Here is an 18,040-nt window from a genome sequence, read left to right as displayed (position 1 = left end):
ACCACTCCGTTCGATGTCTCACTATGGGATGCGCCTCATCGCGGAGCAAACAGAAGCATCAATCTCATTACGCCAATCCTGATTGGCTGGTGATCTTGACGTCAGCGTCAGGGAATCCACCCCCTATAGGTAGCTTGCGCTACGTCACACATGCGTCATTCAAAATAAGCACCTCTTCTCGCTTCACCATAGCAAGGAGGGCCGTCTGGTGAGACATCTCACTTCATGTTACTCTGAGCACTGGTGTTACGTAAGTAACCTATAGTTCTCATTCATAACACTCCGTTCGATATCTCACTATGGGATATTGTAGCTCCCGTATTGCCAGACGAGCTTATCTTGAAATTCACCAAACCAACCAGAGCTATAAAGAGCCTGTGACAGCATCCCAACAACTGTTGTGCAATGAAATATTGTGCTACTAGTAATCTCGAACCGTCAGTTTAAAAAGAAAAAGCGATACCGTTCCGTTAAATATCAATAATTTCGAACATCGCGGGGGAAATTCCTTCACTCATTTTGAAGTTTTTGGGGGAAGCGGGGAAATTCCTTCACTCATTTTGAAGTTTTGGGGGAAGCCGGAAGTGACGTCATGCGGGAGGCTTCACTGTGCGGCGAGAGAGCCAAACACGGACAAAGTGTGTTGTCATGCGTAGAAATGGTGAATTACTGAGTTTAGGCACGTTAATAACGTTTTAATGAAGTTAACTACAGTATATTCATATTTGTCAGTGCTTTCATGTCAATTCGGCGAACATAAACATAAATGATCCTGGTGAAGATGATGATTACATTAGGATTACAAATCGGTAGTGAGAGCTACTGAATTTCCTCCCGTAGGATGTGATATAAAACAAATACGATTATTTTTGTAGTTGTAAACTCAAGTGGATGAAACTACATTTATTAGTGCTTTCATGTCAATTCGGCGAACATATGATACATTAAATGATCGTGAGAATCATGATTAGAAAAATCGTTATGTTTGTGCCGGTCTGCATTTTCTGATGAGAAAACAAACCGATGCTTTTTGTAGTTGTAGTACACCAACATGGATTAAACGTGTGGTTTTTTTTACCACAATGTTGGGGAAATTAATGGATAAAATGCACGGATTATTATTATTATTATTCCCACTGCCGATCGGGACACTAGTCCACCGTTTCCCCGCACGAGGCTCCCCCGTTGACAGTTTACGTGGGATGGGTGCAGTGCCGGACTGGCCATCGGGACGAATCCCGATGGGCCGGTACCGAAGTGGGCCGGTCAGATAAGTCACTTAGCACATCCCCCCAGGCGCGTGAGGCTCAGGTTGGGAAGGCTAAATAACTTATTTGACCTGACGCTGCCCGCCTCCGGCGTGCTATAGAAAAGAGATCAACTCAGTGTGCGTGAGTTTAAATCTCTCAAGTAATATTACAGGATAAAGGAAATACAGTTTGAGCTGCCGTATGCAGAGAAGACGCCGACGTGTCGCACTTATCATTCATATTACATCATCAATGAGATCATCGATCATATAATATCATAATATATCATATATTTCCTTATCCTGAGTCAGCTGAGCCGTATCTGGCCGTGCAACACTTACAGTGTCACATACTGTATGCAGAAGTATTATTTTAGCAACACATTATGTTGATGAAACACTCGAGTCAAATGTAATTAAAGTCGATCCACTCGTGTCTTAGACGTGAACGCGCTCTCAGCTGGAGAGAGAAACCCTGGCTTGATTTACCGAGTTGATAACCAGCGTCGTAGGAGCCGCTTAGCGAGATCTCTTTTGTTAGTTGTTGTTTGTTAGTTTGTTTGTTGCTCAAACATATCCAGGGTATGGTTGAACTGGCTTCGTAGTACAGGACACAGGTGGCTAGCAGCGCTAATGTCAAAGACACAGACATTATACATTATATTTGTATTTTACCAGGATGCAGTGACACAAATATTTACATATTTACATTTACTATCTACAGCACCCGCCGCCCCTGCCATCCCCACAATTGACGTTGACGTCATATGAGCTCTCAGATACATTCAAAATTAAACTGTCATCACTGTCTGAGCTTGCTGCTGTGTGCGCCGTCGTGCGTTTACATGCAGATGCTGGGATCCTGAATGGTGCAGCTGGAGCGCTGTGCCCCCAATGACGTCGCACATAATTTGGCGGGACTTGAAGAATCCCCGAGAAGATCCAGAAAATGGTCAACATTGAAGGGCAGATTAATGGTTATCAAAGTACAAATATCCAAAATCAGTTCAGTAACGGTTTTCAAGGGGACAATATTTACTCAAATTGATGGGTTTGGATAATGGGGGAAACTCGTGTCACAGGCTCTTTAACAGGTAGAGCTCTGACTCAACAAGGTGCCCAGCACTGCTCAGGCCACACATGGAGCAGAGACGTCTAGCCTGTAAAAGCGGACAAAAGTGAGCGGCGAGGACCAGCTCTCCACTGCACAAATGTCTTGGATGGAAACACCCTTGAGCAAAGCCCAGGATTTAGCCAGACCACGAGTCGAAAGAGCACGCAGACCCGAAGGTGCCTGCAAACCCTGACTCGTATAAGCCAGAGCAATTGCCTCCACAATCCAGTGGCCACAATTTGGCCCGGAGGCCAAACGTGCGCGAGCGCGTCCACGCCTAACGGTGCGTTTAAATCACGCATTGAAAAGAACAGCTGACATTGAGCGTTGTCTTTCGATGCAAACAGATCTACCAAACCGCGGCTCTGCCGTAACGCACCCACACAGCTGACTCACAATCTTAGATGTAGGGTCCAGTCCTGCATATAGTGGTGCACCTCTGGACAGTAGATCTTGCCCCGAGGTTCATCACTCCTGGTACATGCATCGCTCTCAGAGAGAGGAGACGTCTGCCGCTCCATAAGATCAGTTTGCGTGCCAGCATGTGTAACTGGAGAGAACGCAAACCCCCTTGGCGGTTTATATACGATATTGTGGTCGTATTGTCTGTTCCTCACGAGGACATGATGTCCTCTGAGAAAAGGCAGAAAGCGTTTTAGGGTGAGGAACACCGCTAAAAGCTCCAGGTAATTTATGTGCGCCCGCTGGAGGTCTCTGCTCCAGAGACCCCTCACCAAACGACCTCGTAAATACCTCCCCAGCCTGTCAGACATGCGTCCATGGTGACCACCTTCCGTGAAAAGGACAGCACCCATAGGCACGCCCCGTACTAGAAAAGTCGGGTGCCATTACGCATTTCACAGTAACCATTACTCTCCGCGCGCCATGAGCGGGGTTTAGTTTTAAAGCGGCTACCCAGCGCTGAAACTCCCTCATGTGTAAGCGTCCCAGTCATACGACCAGGATGGCTGACGCCATGAGCCCCAGTAACCGCAGGCATGATCTGAAGAGAACATGACAGGCGGGCTGTAAAGGGCACCGAGTTCAGGTGTAAACCCAGGAAGAGTATAGTCTGCGCGGGGCACAACATGCTCTTCTCTGTGTTTATTATGAAACCCAGGTTGAGCAGGTGCTTTACGAGGACATTTGTCTGCATAATAGCCTCCTGCTCCGACTGTGCGAGAAGCAGCCAGTCGTCCAGGTAGGTCGCCAGGCGAATACCCTGTTGTCTTAACGGGGCTATCGCGGCTTCCGTACATCGTACAAACACCCTTGGACTGAGAGACAGACCGAAGGGAAGTACTCTGTATTCATAACAGATCCCCTGAAATGCGAACCTCAGATATTTCCTGTGTGGGTAATATACTGGAATGTGGAAATACGCATCTTTCAGGTCGACTGATGTAAACCAGTCGTTTTGTAGCACGAGACGCAGCAGAGATGTGTGAGTGAGCATTCTGAATTTGTATCTTTTTAGATATGTGTTCAGAACCCTCAAATCTAGTATTGGCCGAATTCCGTTCCCTCCCCGTTTGGGAACGAGGAAATACTTGGAATAAAAGCCGCTCTGACTCTGCTCGGCGGGGTACTATAGATATAATCCTCTTTTCTAGAAGTGAGAGGATCTCTCTCTCTAGAATATGGGCTGACTCTCCTCGGGCTTGTGAATACAGAATGCCCGAGAAGCGAGGGGGGGTGACAGCGAATTGGAGTCTGTAGCCCTGTGTTACCGTCTTGAAAACCCAAGCAGATGTTGTGAGCATCTTCCACTGTATGCTCCTTAGAGCCAGCGGAGACGTCACGTCTCCCTCTGAGTCTCTATTTGTTGTGTTATGCGCCCTCTAGTGTCTTGAACACGTGGTAAACCCATTTCGACAATCCCCACCGACACTGCGCATGCGCGTGACGATGGTGCCTTCACAGACCCGTCTATAATCCGCCTTTTGAGAGAAGCCGTAGCTGCTCTCAGAAGGGGAACAGTTGACGGACAGTTTATTGTTTTTCTTTTCATTTTTTTGAGCTGCACCCTTGGCCTGAAGCCTGGATGCGTCAGCGGAAAATGGTTTATTTAGAACAACAACAAACTTGTGACATGTGTTTTTGCAGACTTGAGGATGGTGTTGAGGCATCTCTCGAGGCGGCGGCGGGAACACATCTAGAGCTGGGGAACCGTGGACTTCCAGCTCTGTCACAGAGGAGAGAAGGAGGGGCTGTCAGGCCGCTCGCTTCTTCTTCCTCGACTGCTGGCCGAAATTCTGGGTCGGCTGCGCCTGGCTGCAGCCGGGACCGGAGATTTTCTAGGCCAACTCGCCCTCGTCTCCTGCCTGGGCTGAGGACTCGGGGCGGGCTGCGACCTCTGCTGTTTCTGTACTTTGAACCGAGCAGGGTTCGAGGCAGCTTGGGGCGAAGGACTGCCGCTGTGAAGGCAGCGGCTGGACCCTTCGAGGGAGGCAGAGGTGGAGGGCCTTGTCCTCCTTCTTTTTCGACTCGCATCTCCTCTGCATGGAGGCGAGAGCGGAGCCCGAAAATCCCCTCGGGAACGATGGGCATGTCAAGCACATCCTCCCTTTTCCCGGTCCTGGGAGGTTGGTGAGGTTGAGCCATCTAGCTCTTTCCTGCACCACCATGATCCCCATTGCCTTGCCCGTGGCCTGGACGGCGCAGCGTTGGACACGAGACAAATGTCTGTGACCGCGGCCATCTCATCCAGAACGGCCGGTCCCAGGATTGCTCGACAGATCCTCGCAGAGCTCCGCTTGGTATGCGGTTAGCAGCGAGGAAACGTTCAGAGCCCTGGCGGACAACGCTGCCGCTCTGTAGGACCGTTCAGTCATGGTCGACTGGAATCGGTCCGCCTTCGCTGGCAGCGTGGGATTCCTGCTTGGTGACGGGACCAGCCTCGGTAGGAGGTGGGCTGCCACCAGCGGTTCCATAGGCGGTATGCGGAGCAGGCCGAGCCTCTCCATATCGTCACATAGGGAGGAGGCACCCTGGATTGGGGCCTTGTTGCTAAAGGGCCGGTCTCGCCACGAGACCAACACCTCATCCAACATCTCCGGGAAGACCGGAAGGAGTTGCCTCTTTGTCCTCGTTGCTTGGGGAAAATGTTTCCCTTCGTAACGTGACCTGGAGGTCTCCTTGGCCATTTCGGGCCACGGCATGTCTAGTCTGGACGCGGCACGCTGACACACGGCCTGCAGGTCCATGCTCAGACAGGGCGAAGCGTGGGGCCACCGGGTCCCAGCCTGACACGGCACGGGACTCCGGTTTCCGCAGCTGCCGCTGTTGATGAGCCCCAGACCGACACAGTGCAGGGCTCAATCTCTGTGGCGGACGCCCCCGCGTCTTGATTGCCAGCCGGCAAATCAACGGAGATGAGGGGGTCCTGTCCCGTAAAGCTAGCTTGGCGTTGCTAAACCGTCGGCGGAGGCTCTTTACGGTGAAGCGGGCACAATGCCCACACGAGCCGGGGTTGTCATTAGCCTCCTGTGCGTGTTCCAGCCCGAGGCAGGACGAGCAGACCTGGTGTGAGTCTGTGCCTGATATTTTCAACCCGCAGCCGCAGAGCCGAGCCTCCGAGTTCCTGACTCCTCTGGTGTGAGGGAGAGAGGCATCCATCTTGTTCGCCGCGTGGCGTGGAGAGGACCCGCTCATAACAGGTAACCGGAGAAAAAAGAACGGTGTAGATCTTTTTTCTCAAAGAATATTAACTGGTGTGTTAATATTTCTTTTAATCTTTTCCTCCTCTGTGAGGGAAAAAGAAAAAGCGTCCTCGCTACCGTGGTGTCGGTAGTGAGGGAAAGCAACACAGCTGTTGCTAGCTTGAAAAAAATCAAAATCTTACCTTAATTACCGAGGAAGAAACGGCGAGGTCAATTATAATACTAACTGGTGTGTTAGTATTAGCAGGCTTCTTACGAAGCAGGAAGAGTAGCTGGCTAGCGCCCGTCGACCGAAATTTAGATTTGGGTTCAGTCTGGACTGTTAAGCTAGCCCGGCTACCATAGAGATGTGCTCTGAAGCGAGAAGAGGTGTTTGAATGACGCATGCGACGTAGCGCAAGCTAATTATAGGGGGTGGATTCTCTGACGCTGACGTCAAGATTGGCGTAATGAGATTGATGCTTCTGTTTGCTCCGCGATGAGGCGCATCCCATAGTGAGACATCGAACGGAGTGTTATGAATGAGAACTGCATTTCATCGAGTTTTGCAAAGGTGAAGTGTTCCACAAGCAATAACCAGTCAAGTACTCTCATTTGGGGTCAGGTCACTCCAGAAGCCAGCACAATATTGGCGCAAGATTGTCCATCGAATGTGCATATTGCAATAATGCACATTCTATGGACAATCTTGCACTAATATTTATTTTTGCACATTCGATGGACAATCTGCACTAATGTAAATTCTCAAAATATTGAAGTGACTGTTATTTTGTATATATTGATTGTTGTGTGTTTATTTAGGTCTTAATGTCGGCACATGTCTTTGACTGTGTGTGTATGTATATATATATATATATATGTATGTATATATATATATATATATAAAAATATGTGTGCATATATATATATATATATATATATATGCACACATATATTTTTTTTATATACATTTGTTTTTATATTCGGGATTGTGGAAAACGGCATTTTGATCTATCCGTCTGTACGCACAAACTGGAAGATTGACAATAAAGTTGACTTTGTTGACTTCACCACCCGTCTCCACACCAGTCTCATGTACTCCTTCCCCGTCCACCTCTTAATATCGGTCAGCCATTCTCCCCTTGGCCCTCCTGCACCTCTTAGGTCCCTTCACTGTGTGTGATGTGTCCAAGCCACTGTAGCTTTCGCCGTCTAAACTCGGCCAGTACTTGTTTGTCCTGCTTCACTGAGACATTTGTCCAGTGTAAGTACTCTACCTCAGTACTATTGTAATTTTCGTACTTTAATTGAATATTTGTATTTTACACTATTTTATACTCCTACACCACATCATTTCAGAAGCAAATATCATTCTTTGTTCTGTACTACAAATATTTCAGAAACTATTTATATTTACATACAAAAACACATGATATGCTCATATGATGCAGTATTGTACTAATCAACCCAGTAGTTTACAAAGTATCCACATTGGCAAATTACAACGTTAAAATTAGCACATGTACTGTATAATACAAACAGGACATTATGATATTCTATAACATATTACAGTGAAAAGTTGTATTCTACATATTGACCATACTCTACTTTCTGTACTTTACATTTGTCTGATAATACTCACTTAGGTATTTCTAGTTAAGTAACATTTTGAATTTAGGATTTTCAACTTAATAGAGTATTTTTAGACCATAGTATTTCTAATTGTACCTAAGTAAAGGATTCTTCCACCTCTTGTGTGAACAACAGCACAGCTAAATTATCCTGATATCACAAATAGATGTTAAATACAAACAGGGGCGGACTGGGACTACAAATCAGCCCGGGACTCTCGACCGGCCCACTTCGGTAGCGCCGGCCCACCGCAGATTTGTATTATCACTGGCCCGGAGCATTCGTCCAAAAAAAAAAAATCGACTAATAATGAAGAAAATGAACACATTTGTTGCAATAGTAACGTATGCACTAACTACATTGCTAGCCTACTTGTAGTACAACATTTGAATCATCAGTTCTCATTTTCCTCAATTGTTCATATTTGGTTTATTAAAATAATGATATTGTGGTCATTGTTAAAAAATGTCTGCTATTATTATGAGTATCATTATTTGTATAAAGCACTTTATGCCTTCCTGTCATTAGGAGTTAGACATGTAATGGCTATATGTAATTGATTTGATTAGAACCTTCATGATCCTAAACTGCTGGGACATTTCGCCAATACCTTTATATTGTCTACTCTTCACTTACTTGTCAGCATAGGTCGGCATTGATGTACAGAGCCGACAGAAGACCTTGTTTATATTGGCATCATATTGAGAGCAGTGCAGCCAGTGACGCGTCCTAAAACCAGGAAGTAAGCTGCGTGTTCCCTCGACAAAAAGCAACGGGATTTCTCCACAGGGTTTTGGAAAAATAGCTGGAAATAAGGTCTGTGGAAAACAAACCTGTTTGATAAATGCACGTTTTGTTCAGCCGGATAATCTCCACATGTCTACCCTACTTTTATAATTTTCGAATCATAAATCTAATCGATAGATTATAAAAGGGTTTTAGGACGCGTCACTGCACCACTAGAAGCCAACTCCATCGATCAAGCTGGCTGAAACTTTCTCTCCCTCTGACTTTCTTTTATTTGAAGATTGTTTTTTGCACGGCGCTTGACCGGTTACCGCTAGTATTAAAAACATTTGGCGAATGATTAGGTGGCGCCAGCGCCATATAGATAGAAGAGTTACGACACCGGAAGTCCAAAAACGGTTATCGTCACGTGGTTCATGTAGACGAGGGATCGTTCCCCGGAAGTTCATGGCGGGCAATGTGAATGCATTGATAACAGGAGATAGAACTACGATTTTTGGTAATTATTAGTGAATAAAGGTTTTGATTTGCAATATTTATACAACAAATCGATATGTGTATGTATTTACATCAATATGTTTTCAAAAATAAAATTTGCTAATATTAAGTGATAATATTAGGATTAGTGTGAACAACTAGTTTACATGTTAGGCTAACAGTGGTTAAAGAGCCTGTTGCTGTTTATTTATAGCTTTGAATTCTTTCAAACCAATATTATCTTCATACACTTGTATGGTAGTCAGGAGGATCACTTTCTAATGTTTGATACATTTAGAGGGAGGGGATCTAAAGTAATGCTTTAAAATTCAGATTACATTCATTTCTACCATTTTCTTAAATCCATGGTAGTTTCAGTAATCCCCTGGTAATTGAGGACACAAGTTATCTAAATGACTAATGTCGTCTTTATGGCTTTCAGAAAGGACAGGAGACATGATGATGATGATGACGACGACGACGACGACGACGACGACGACGACGACGACGACGACGACGACGACGACAAATGTGTTGCTTTAGGAACATCCATTGCAAATACATGGAATTCAATAAACATTGAAGAGCATATCATGCAGTTTGTCGGTGCCTTTTCCTCCGTGTTGTCCTGGTTTGCTGTGCTGCCTCCTAGTCGCCACCATGGTTTGCTGTGCTGCCTCCTAGTCGCCACCATGGTTTGCTGTGCTGCCTGGGGATGCTCAAATCGCTCAGAGAAAGGAGTACGAATGTACGGCTTCCCCGCTGACACAGAGCGGAGGAAAAAATGGCTGGCTCAAGTCAGCAGGAGCAATTTCACGACCAACAGCAACAAAATATGTGATTTATATACAAACACTGCATTTGCACTTTTTCACAAAACGAAAACCACACCATTGGGAAAGCTTAATGTTTTGTTTAATACAAAAAAACAGGGAAAGGCTTGAAAAACACTGAGAGTTGAGACACAGGGTGCAGGGTGAGGGTCTCAGTGCAGGTATTCAGGCTCCATTGAACCCCCCTCTGGTTCTTGTGCTGAGAGAGGGAGCAACAGACAGGAGAAAGGGTTATACACACCTATATAGCACACCTATTGCCTTGGGGAGATAAGGTGTTTACTTATATAAAACAGTAGTATTAAACTTACCTTGTGTTTTCACTCTCACTTAAGTCCCTCTCCCTTTGCCATCAATCCAGAATCAGCTGAGCTGCAACATTATACAGACAGGTAATAATCAACAGAATCACAAGGACACAATATGGCTCTGCTAAAAACACTCACTCTTACACGCACCAAAGTTATATTTATCTAATATTTAACTCCCTCCACCCCCGCATACAATCCTGTTTAGAAGCCCCTCTTCTCTAATTCAACACGTTGGACGAAATGACATAGAGAGAACGGAATGTACAATTAAAAGGCTGTTCAACGTGTGTTGCTAACTTGCTTCGGTATGCTAGCTTAATCTGTTATCTGTAAACGTTCCCTAAATCTACTAATTTAGGGATAATCCACTGACATCCTTTAATACACATGTTCATTTGAATCAGATGTACTGATAATATCCGCAATATACATCTGTAAACTTCTTCTTACCTTTAAAAGTCCGTCACGAACGGTCTATTATGCTGCAACTCCACAGCTCTGCCAGCCTTGGCGCTAACTTCCGGGGAACGATTGAGAGGCTCCACGATCCGCCATTGCTGTAAAAAAGTGGTCCATTGGAGTAAACGGAGATGTCGTAACTCTTCTATTAAATGGCTCTGGGTGGCGCGATAGTCTGTAGTGAAGGAGCGCGCTCCCGCTCACTGGAGCCTGCTCGCGCTGCGCTCCGCAGCAAACAGCTGTTTATTTTTCACCCAACAACGACAACCGACTCACGGAACGCTATGTTGTGGCGTTAATAAACGAAACAATTTAACTAAATTGCTAGTCAAGATACCAATACCACAGAAAACATTTTTTTAAAGCAATATTTTTAGTGGCCCAAGCGGGCAAGTGGAAAATACGTTATGCTGGCCCGGGGTGTCTAGTGCTTCCGGGCCTGCGGGTCATTTAATGTCGAGCCCTGCCGGTTACCGGCCGGCCCACATCGTCCGACCGGCCCACTTCAGTACCGGCCCACCGGGATTCGTCCCGAACGTCCCGATGGCCAGTCCGCCCCTGAATACAAAGATATAGTTGTATTTTCAAAGTAAATTGTAACATCTATGATGCTTCCGGTAACTGCTAGAATTCACTTCAAGACACTGGTACTTGCGTACCATGCTGCGAATGGATCTGGCCCTTCCTACATCCAGGACATGGTTAAACTGTACACCCCAGCGCGTGCACTACGCTCTGCATCAGCCAAACGACTCGCTGCACCCTCGCTGCGAGGGGGACCCAAATTCCCATCAGCAAAAACACGTGGGTTTGCTATCCTGGCTCCAAAATGGTGGAATGAGCTCCCCATTGACATCAGGACAGCAGAAAGCTTACACACCTTCCGGCGCAGACTGAAAACTCATCTCTTTCGAATCCACCCCGAGCGATAGAATTACTAACAAAGAACTGCGAACAGAGTACTTATATACTAATAAAGGACTGGCTTATCTATAGCCAGTTGAGTAGCACTTGAAATGCTTGGCACTATGAAACCTGATGTACTTATATGATTCTGTTTTCTTCAAGGTTGTGTCTTCCTGGTCGAATGTACTTATTGTAAGTCGCTTTGGATAAAAGCGTCAGCTAAATGCAATGTAATGTAATGCAACAATATATATATATATATATATATATATATATATATTAGTGCTGTCAAAATTATCGCGTTAACGGCGGTAATTAATTTTTTGAATTAATTGCGTTAAAATATTTAACGCATTTAACGCATGTGCAGAATGGCCCGCCCCATACGTGCCACCAGTGGCAGCGCCAGGGTATGGCTGGGGTAGTCTACACCCATACCAAGAAATGGCTTAGCCCCACCATGAAAAATGATGTTAAAGTAAGCAAAATAAAGTCTTCCAACTCACGCGGAGTAAATTGCACAGACAGCAGTTAGTAAGATTGATTTCAGTAGCCACGGTTTTGAAAACTTTTGTCACGTAGTGATAGTCTTCTCAATAGAACATATTTGATAACGGCGTGGTGTTGTTGCAGGAAGTCCCAACGCATAATACTTTCGCTGTAGTACAGGGCAGAGCCATATAATAGTAATAATATGGCTCTGGTACAGGGGTGCACATAACTGGTACGCAGGTTATGTGCCTAATCTGAAATGCGTACCGTCACTTGTGTCACAAAGCGCATTTGCGTACCGACGTACTTGTGAAGCTTTTCCAGAAGGCGGTTAGATCACCGGACGACAGAGTCGGTCTCCGTGTGCACAGACAGGGCTGCTGTTAACGTCGGTCTGTACAACGGAACTGTGCCAAAACTACGCCAACCGGCTGCGGAGGGAGACTCCCCCCCCCTTCACTGGAGAACTGCGCTAAAACAGCTGATCACAACGTTCACACTCTGTGGTCACGAAGTACTCCACTAGCCCCCTCCTCTGTCGACTTTCCTGAAGTACTCCCCCGTTGATAGAAATCAACACGTAATGAATTAAGACCCCACGGTTTGATGATTGATAGGTGTGTGGGTTGTCTTTCATTTTGACATGCAGAAAAATGTTATAATAAACATAGATACTGTATGTTAAATGGATATATCCGCCTGCTTTCATTTATCTTTCCATTCCCACAACAATATACATAAATAAATGGCATATTTTAGACATAGTTCGAATGGTGATTAATCATGATTAATTAATTTTTAAACTGTGTTTAATCTGATTAACAATTTTAATCGTTTGACAGCCCTAGTATATTAATATGTATATTCCTTGACTCAATGCAATAGTTATCTCTGCAATACATAACCTTAATATGTCCACTAGCACAAGCTCAGACATAAAAGAAAAAGATTATCATAAAACTTGTGCTGGGAGGAATCTGAAGAGGGAGAGCCAAAATACTGCAATGTGAATATTAAATATCTGTATTCTTATTATTCACAGATCAATTTAAGACAGTTCCATGAGCCTGAATTATTCAAGATTTAAAAGGAGACAGACAGTAAAGGGCAGAGGCTCCATCTACTCAACAATGTCTGGAGGAGAACTCGTATTCATAGGCAGCTACTTGTGGATCATGGATTTTGAAACACTGGCTGAATAATAACATATACCAAATTAACACACATTTTGTCCCCCAAGTAACAGCACGTAACGACCAGGCCCGCCTTAACCTGCCATCAGGCCCTGGGGCTGATAGTTTTTGTAGGCCCCCTATTTAAACAACAAATCAAAGTCATGTATAGCCTCAGCAGGCTCTGTGATCGCACTTCTCCACTCTGCTCTACGCGCGCCTGGTCCTCTCCTCCAGATCAGTGACGTATCGGGCCTCCCTCATGTATCTGTCCGGTTGCCGTTGGCTCCCCTCCACGTAGCAAGTCCTCGTCGTCCTCTCCATCTCCTCCAACGGATAATGTCCCTCCTGTCTGTTTTTCCTCTCCCGCTACTCCATCGCTATCAGAACCAGACGGCCTACTTGGCTCCGAGGCCCCGTGGCCGGCACCGCTGCCGCTCGGTACAGAACTCATCTGTCCTTCCTCCTCATCCCGGCCTACAGGTTTAAAATAACCTGTAGGCTTCGGCATGTTTTGTAATAGCTGCTTGTCTCGAAACTCCTTTTCCCTCAACAATTTCCTTTTCCGAGCGCCACTCTCAAACTTTTTCTTCTCAAACTTTTTCTCCTAAACAACCTTCATCTGTCACTCAATCACTCGCAATTTGAATACGTCACATGTGAAACATATTCTCATTCTGATTGGCTGTTAAGTGGTGCCCACTGACTGTTTCGAAGTCATCATGTTTGAGAAAAATCTCTGGAATCCATCGATCTGATTGATTAGCGGAGCAAATGATCAAAATACTACGGAGGGAAGATATTTTCGTTTGGTTTACTGGTCTGGGGGAAGCTCGCGAGTGTGTGTGTTTGTGTATTTTTGCATTTGTGTGTATTGTGTTTGTTTCCCGGGGAAAACACTCTCGAGAAACACCGGCTGTTGTTGTGCCTGCTGTGACGTCAAGTTACTCCGTTCTCCGCTTGTAATCATGCCGAAGCTTCAAAGCTGTATTTATCATCTGAATTTGCCGAAACACGTTTAATATTCTGAAAGCCAAGACTTTGTTTATTTGAAACCAGATGAAAACAAACTGTAACGGACCCTGCCGTGTTATCTATGATTACTAAACGCCTTACATTCATAATGTCAGCCGGAGGGAGGGGGAGTGAGTGGCGAGTGAGAGCTGTCATCTTCCCTTTACAAGCTTCAAAAATGTATTTATCGTGTGATTTTGGAAATAAAAGTTTCATATTCTGAAAGCCAAGACTTTGTTTATTTAAATGTTTTTAATAAAATAAAAAAAAAAATTAATTAAAGTTTTTTTTTTTAAACTTTTGTATTGGCTCATGATAGGCCCCTGATCTCCGTAGGCCCCTGGGCTTCAGCCCAGGTCAGCCCGTGCATTAAGGCGGCCCTGGTAACGACGGTTATGCCATGAATCCTTGTTTGTCTGTCTAATACTGAGCTAACATCTCTACAAACACGAATCAGACTGTCATGACAACCACATTCAAACTTTTTCATTACTCTTCCCACTCTCACTCTGTATGTTTTTTTTGGAGTATTTTATATTGGCATTTTTTTTATTGGACTGAACAGTCGTGTTTAATGGAGACCAATGAATCAATAAAAGACATGGTATTTTTGTGACTCAAAGCAGTGATTGAATAGGTATATGAAATCACGTACCATAATTCATTGAAAGTTCTTGCTACATGTCTTAATGTTTTGTTAAATACATGATGGTCCAGTAGGTAAATCAAATATCCTCAGTCAGCTGCACAGAATCAAACCTCCTGAATTTCATTATCACCTACACCCCCCAACAGGGTCTTACGTCACTGTTTTCCAAAAAGCAGTTTTTTGTGGGCCATGGAAAAATGACACCCAGAAAAGAAGTTCTCTCACCTCATGCTGATAAAATAGGACACTGTGTCTGCTCTCAGCTGCCTGTCATCTAAACCACATGGCATCAATACTAACCTTGAGCTTTTGTGTGAAACCAATTAACGGAGAGATCAACATCTACTCTCAAATGACAATTGGCAAAAGATCAGTGGCAAAATTGATTAATCAGAATTGTCCGAATTATAAATGTCCTCAAATCCTTGTAATTGATAAACAACAAATACTTTTCTAAGTAATAAATTGCTAACATTAATTAAAGAAGGTTAGCTAATTATTATTTTGACAATCTCCACATGTATTGCTCTCAGTAAGTGGTCTCTCTTTAACTAATCAGGTCATATAAAGAAGGATGTGAAATGAAGGAGAAACGTACTATGCATAAGCCCCAATGATTCCTTATTTTCTTCCTTGCTGCACAGTTTGAATAAGGGAACACGATGTTGACAGAGAAATTCCAACTAATCTTTGTTTTTTATTAAACCATTACAATTCTGTACTGAGCTCTGTATGCTGTAAATCGTATCTTGTTAGCTCACCTTGCCCTTCCATCTGCAGGAAACAGTGTTTGCAGAGTGGGAGCCGGGACACAGTGTGGTTTAACATACTGTAGGTCAGAGTTCAAACAGACATGATTGATTGCCTGCAAAACCAGTTTAATTTTCCCTATATGGTCAATGAATAGTAACAGTTTAAAAAGCTTATACGTAGAATCATCTTTTAATTTACTGTAACGCCTTTGCAGGCAACATTCGCTTACATTTTGAGAATCATTTTTAATTAGTTCTCTTGTGAATTTGCAACGCCTCTCATCTGCCAGTCAAATCAATGCACATGGCTCTAAGCAATACGTTTGCACTGCACTCAAGGATGCCTTAAAGTGTTGGAAATCCAACAATATTCACTTGTTAAATCAAAAAAGGCTGTAATTTTACTTGCTTCATTTACCACAACCTGAACCTAAATAAACCAACCTAAATATTTCTGTTACTGAAAGGTAATGTTTACAAAAACGTGCTTTGTCGTCAAGATGAAAAAATTCCAAAAAATGTTTCATTATGCTGCAAGTAAATATATATGCCAATATAGTGCATCCCACAGTACCACAGACTCACGGAGCCATGTTTAGTTTAATACCTGGTGCTAATATATTGTGCCTGTAAGAAAATGTCACATTAACATCCCAGATTGGATTGATTGAGAAATGTTGTGTTGTAATACTGTAAAAGAAAACAACACCCCTTCTGCACAGTCCCGACACCCCTTGCAGTGTAAAGCTGCTCGCAAACAGTAAACATGACTTGCTGTGAGAAACCTTAGGAAGCTAAGAGACCACTGGCTCTTGCAGCAATCTCTTGGGATGTCCAAGCACATATTCAGAATACCAATGATATTGTTGTCAGTGCCAACATATAGTGTTGTCAGGGTAAAACCTATACCGATGGAGCCTCAGTGATAAAGCCACAGTACATTCACCCATTACTCCAAATTGTTGGCTGAGAAGAAAGTGGCCAGCTAATCAGGAACTGTCAGCTTTAATGTGAGTTGGTAAGTGGAATTCCTGGAAAAAGCTCTGGTGAAGATACAGCGCGTGTGCATTAAGATAATTATGTGTATTGAATATACTTTGAGTGATTTCCCTATATTAGACCCATTTTCTATTCACACAGACTGACTCATTCACACTTATGTTGATGACATCACTCACACACGCAATATGGACATTGTTTTCTTTCTACTCATTTATGAAATGCATCATAAATCACACATTGGAGACACATTTCACACTTGCAGCTATTTTCTGATTATTTCCAAATATTAGTATTTAAAAAAATGCAGATTTATCAAGCTGAGGCCATCATGGATTCAACAGTTTTACATGTTTTTCATACCAAGTGTTATATCTCCACATGCCTGTTTGAAAGTGTCAAATGAGAGGCCTGAATCACAGTTCCCCACTGAGACAAACCCTGCCAACTTATGAGTGTTTCTCTCGCATTGAAGCATTTTAGCTTGTTAACACAGGTGTTTCACCACTGTGCTGAATATTTCTAGTCTAGTAATTGATTATGGTCACTTCTCAAGCACATAGGAAATGTTAATTTATGGATAGATAGATAGAGTAGGCTATGAGTGTAAAACAAAAAGCTTGAAGTGCCTTTGGGAAGGTTTCTGTGACGGTGGGCTTGCTGTAAAACGGTGGGAGATTAGTCAATACTCCATGGACATACAGTAAAGGTAGTGAAGCGAACATCCCATAGGCTCTCTGCCAGCAGACACAGGGAGATGCTCAGGCCACTTAATACACTCGCATCGCATCTATCATTTCCAAATCCGTTCCACCTGTCAACTAATTACGCATGAGGAGAGCTCTCACAAACCTTTAGCTTTAGCATGACAATACAAACGAAATGCAAAGAGGAAAACCAGCGTTTTGATTTGATTAAACGTCGGCTAGACTTGTTATGTGGAAAAGCTCGCTTACCTGTCATAACTCCACCTGCTGTAAGACATACTCCTGTTGCTGCTCACTCCCTCCATGTCTCCGGCGAACTGTTGGGACTGGACTGGATGTTGAGACGGCTAAATTAAAGCATAAACACTCCTCTCTGCGTCCTCACCAAACCAAAGCAAACACCAAACTAAAGGAATCGCCGTGAAGTGAATGAGCCACAGAGGCTGTGCAGAGCCAGACGCGTCCTCTGGGCTGTACCACCACACAGAGGGGGGCTGAGCCTGTTTCATTCACGCCACAAGACTGATTCATTTTCTCTGGCAAACCTCCATGCTGACTGTGGCAATAGCATGGGGGAGTTCAGTCTAATGAAACAGGCCCTATACATGTTTGGAACAGTGATTTGTTTATTTTGATTATTGGCAGCTCATGACTCAATAGCAAACTCACCTTCTCATCCATTTGCTGGTCGGTACAAAAAGGCTGAGACTACACAAGCTGCTTTACAGCCCAAAAACAGTTCCGTTTCTTTAATTTGTACTGATGAACAAACGTCTTTGTCATCTTTCTTTATTATCTTCTCACCCACAAGAGCCAACTCACTAAAACAGTTAACACGTCGTTTTGAATTAAGGTAATCTTATGTTCAGATGCTCTCTTTACTTGC

The 18,040-nt window shown here is 44.1% G+C and overlaps 1 protein-coding gene across 1 annotated transcript in view; it reads right to left on the bottom strand.

Moving 5' to 3' along the window:
- tub (TUB bipartite transcription factor) overlaps positions 1-17,592 on the bottom strand; it is an 86,743-nt gene extending 69,151 nt beyond the window's left edge. Inside the window, exon 1 of the mRNA XM_034078992.2 lies at positions 17,404-17,592. Coding sequence (XP_033934883.1) covers positions 17,404-17,459 — 56 coding nt within the window. The 5' untranslated portion in view covers positions 17,460-17,592. The remainder of the gene's footprint in view (positions 1-17,403) is intronic.
- Positions 17,593-18,040: the final 448 nt, after the last annotated feature.

Source organism: Pseudochaenichthys georgianus, chromosome 3 (genome assembly GCF_902827115.2).
Source record: "Pseudochaenichthys georgianus chromosome 3, fPseGeo1.2, whole genome shotgun sequence".
Lineage (NCBI taxonomy): Eukaryota > Metazoa > Chordata > Actinopteri > Perciformes > Channichthyidae > Pseudochaenichthys > Pseudochaenichthys georgianus.
This window is presented reverse-complemented; position numbering and strand designations above follow the sequence as displayed.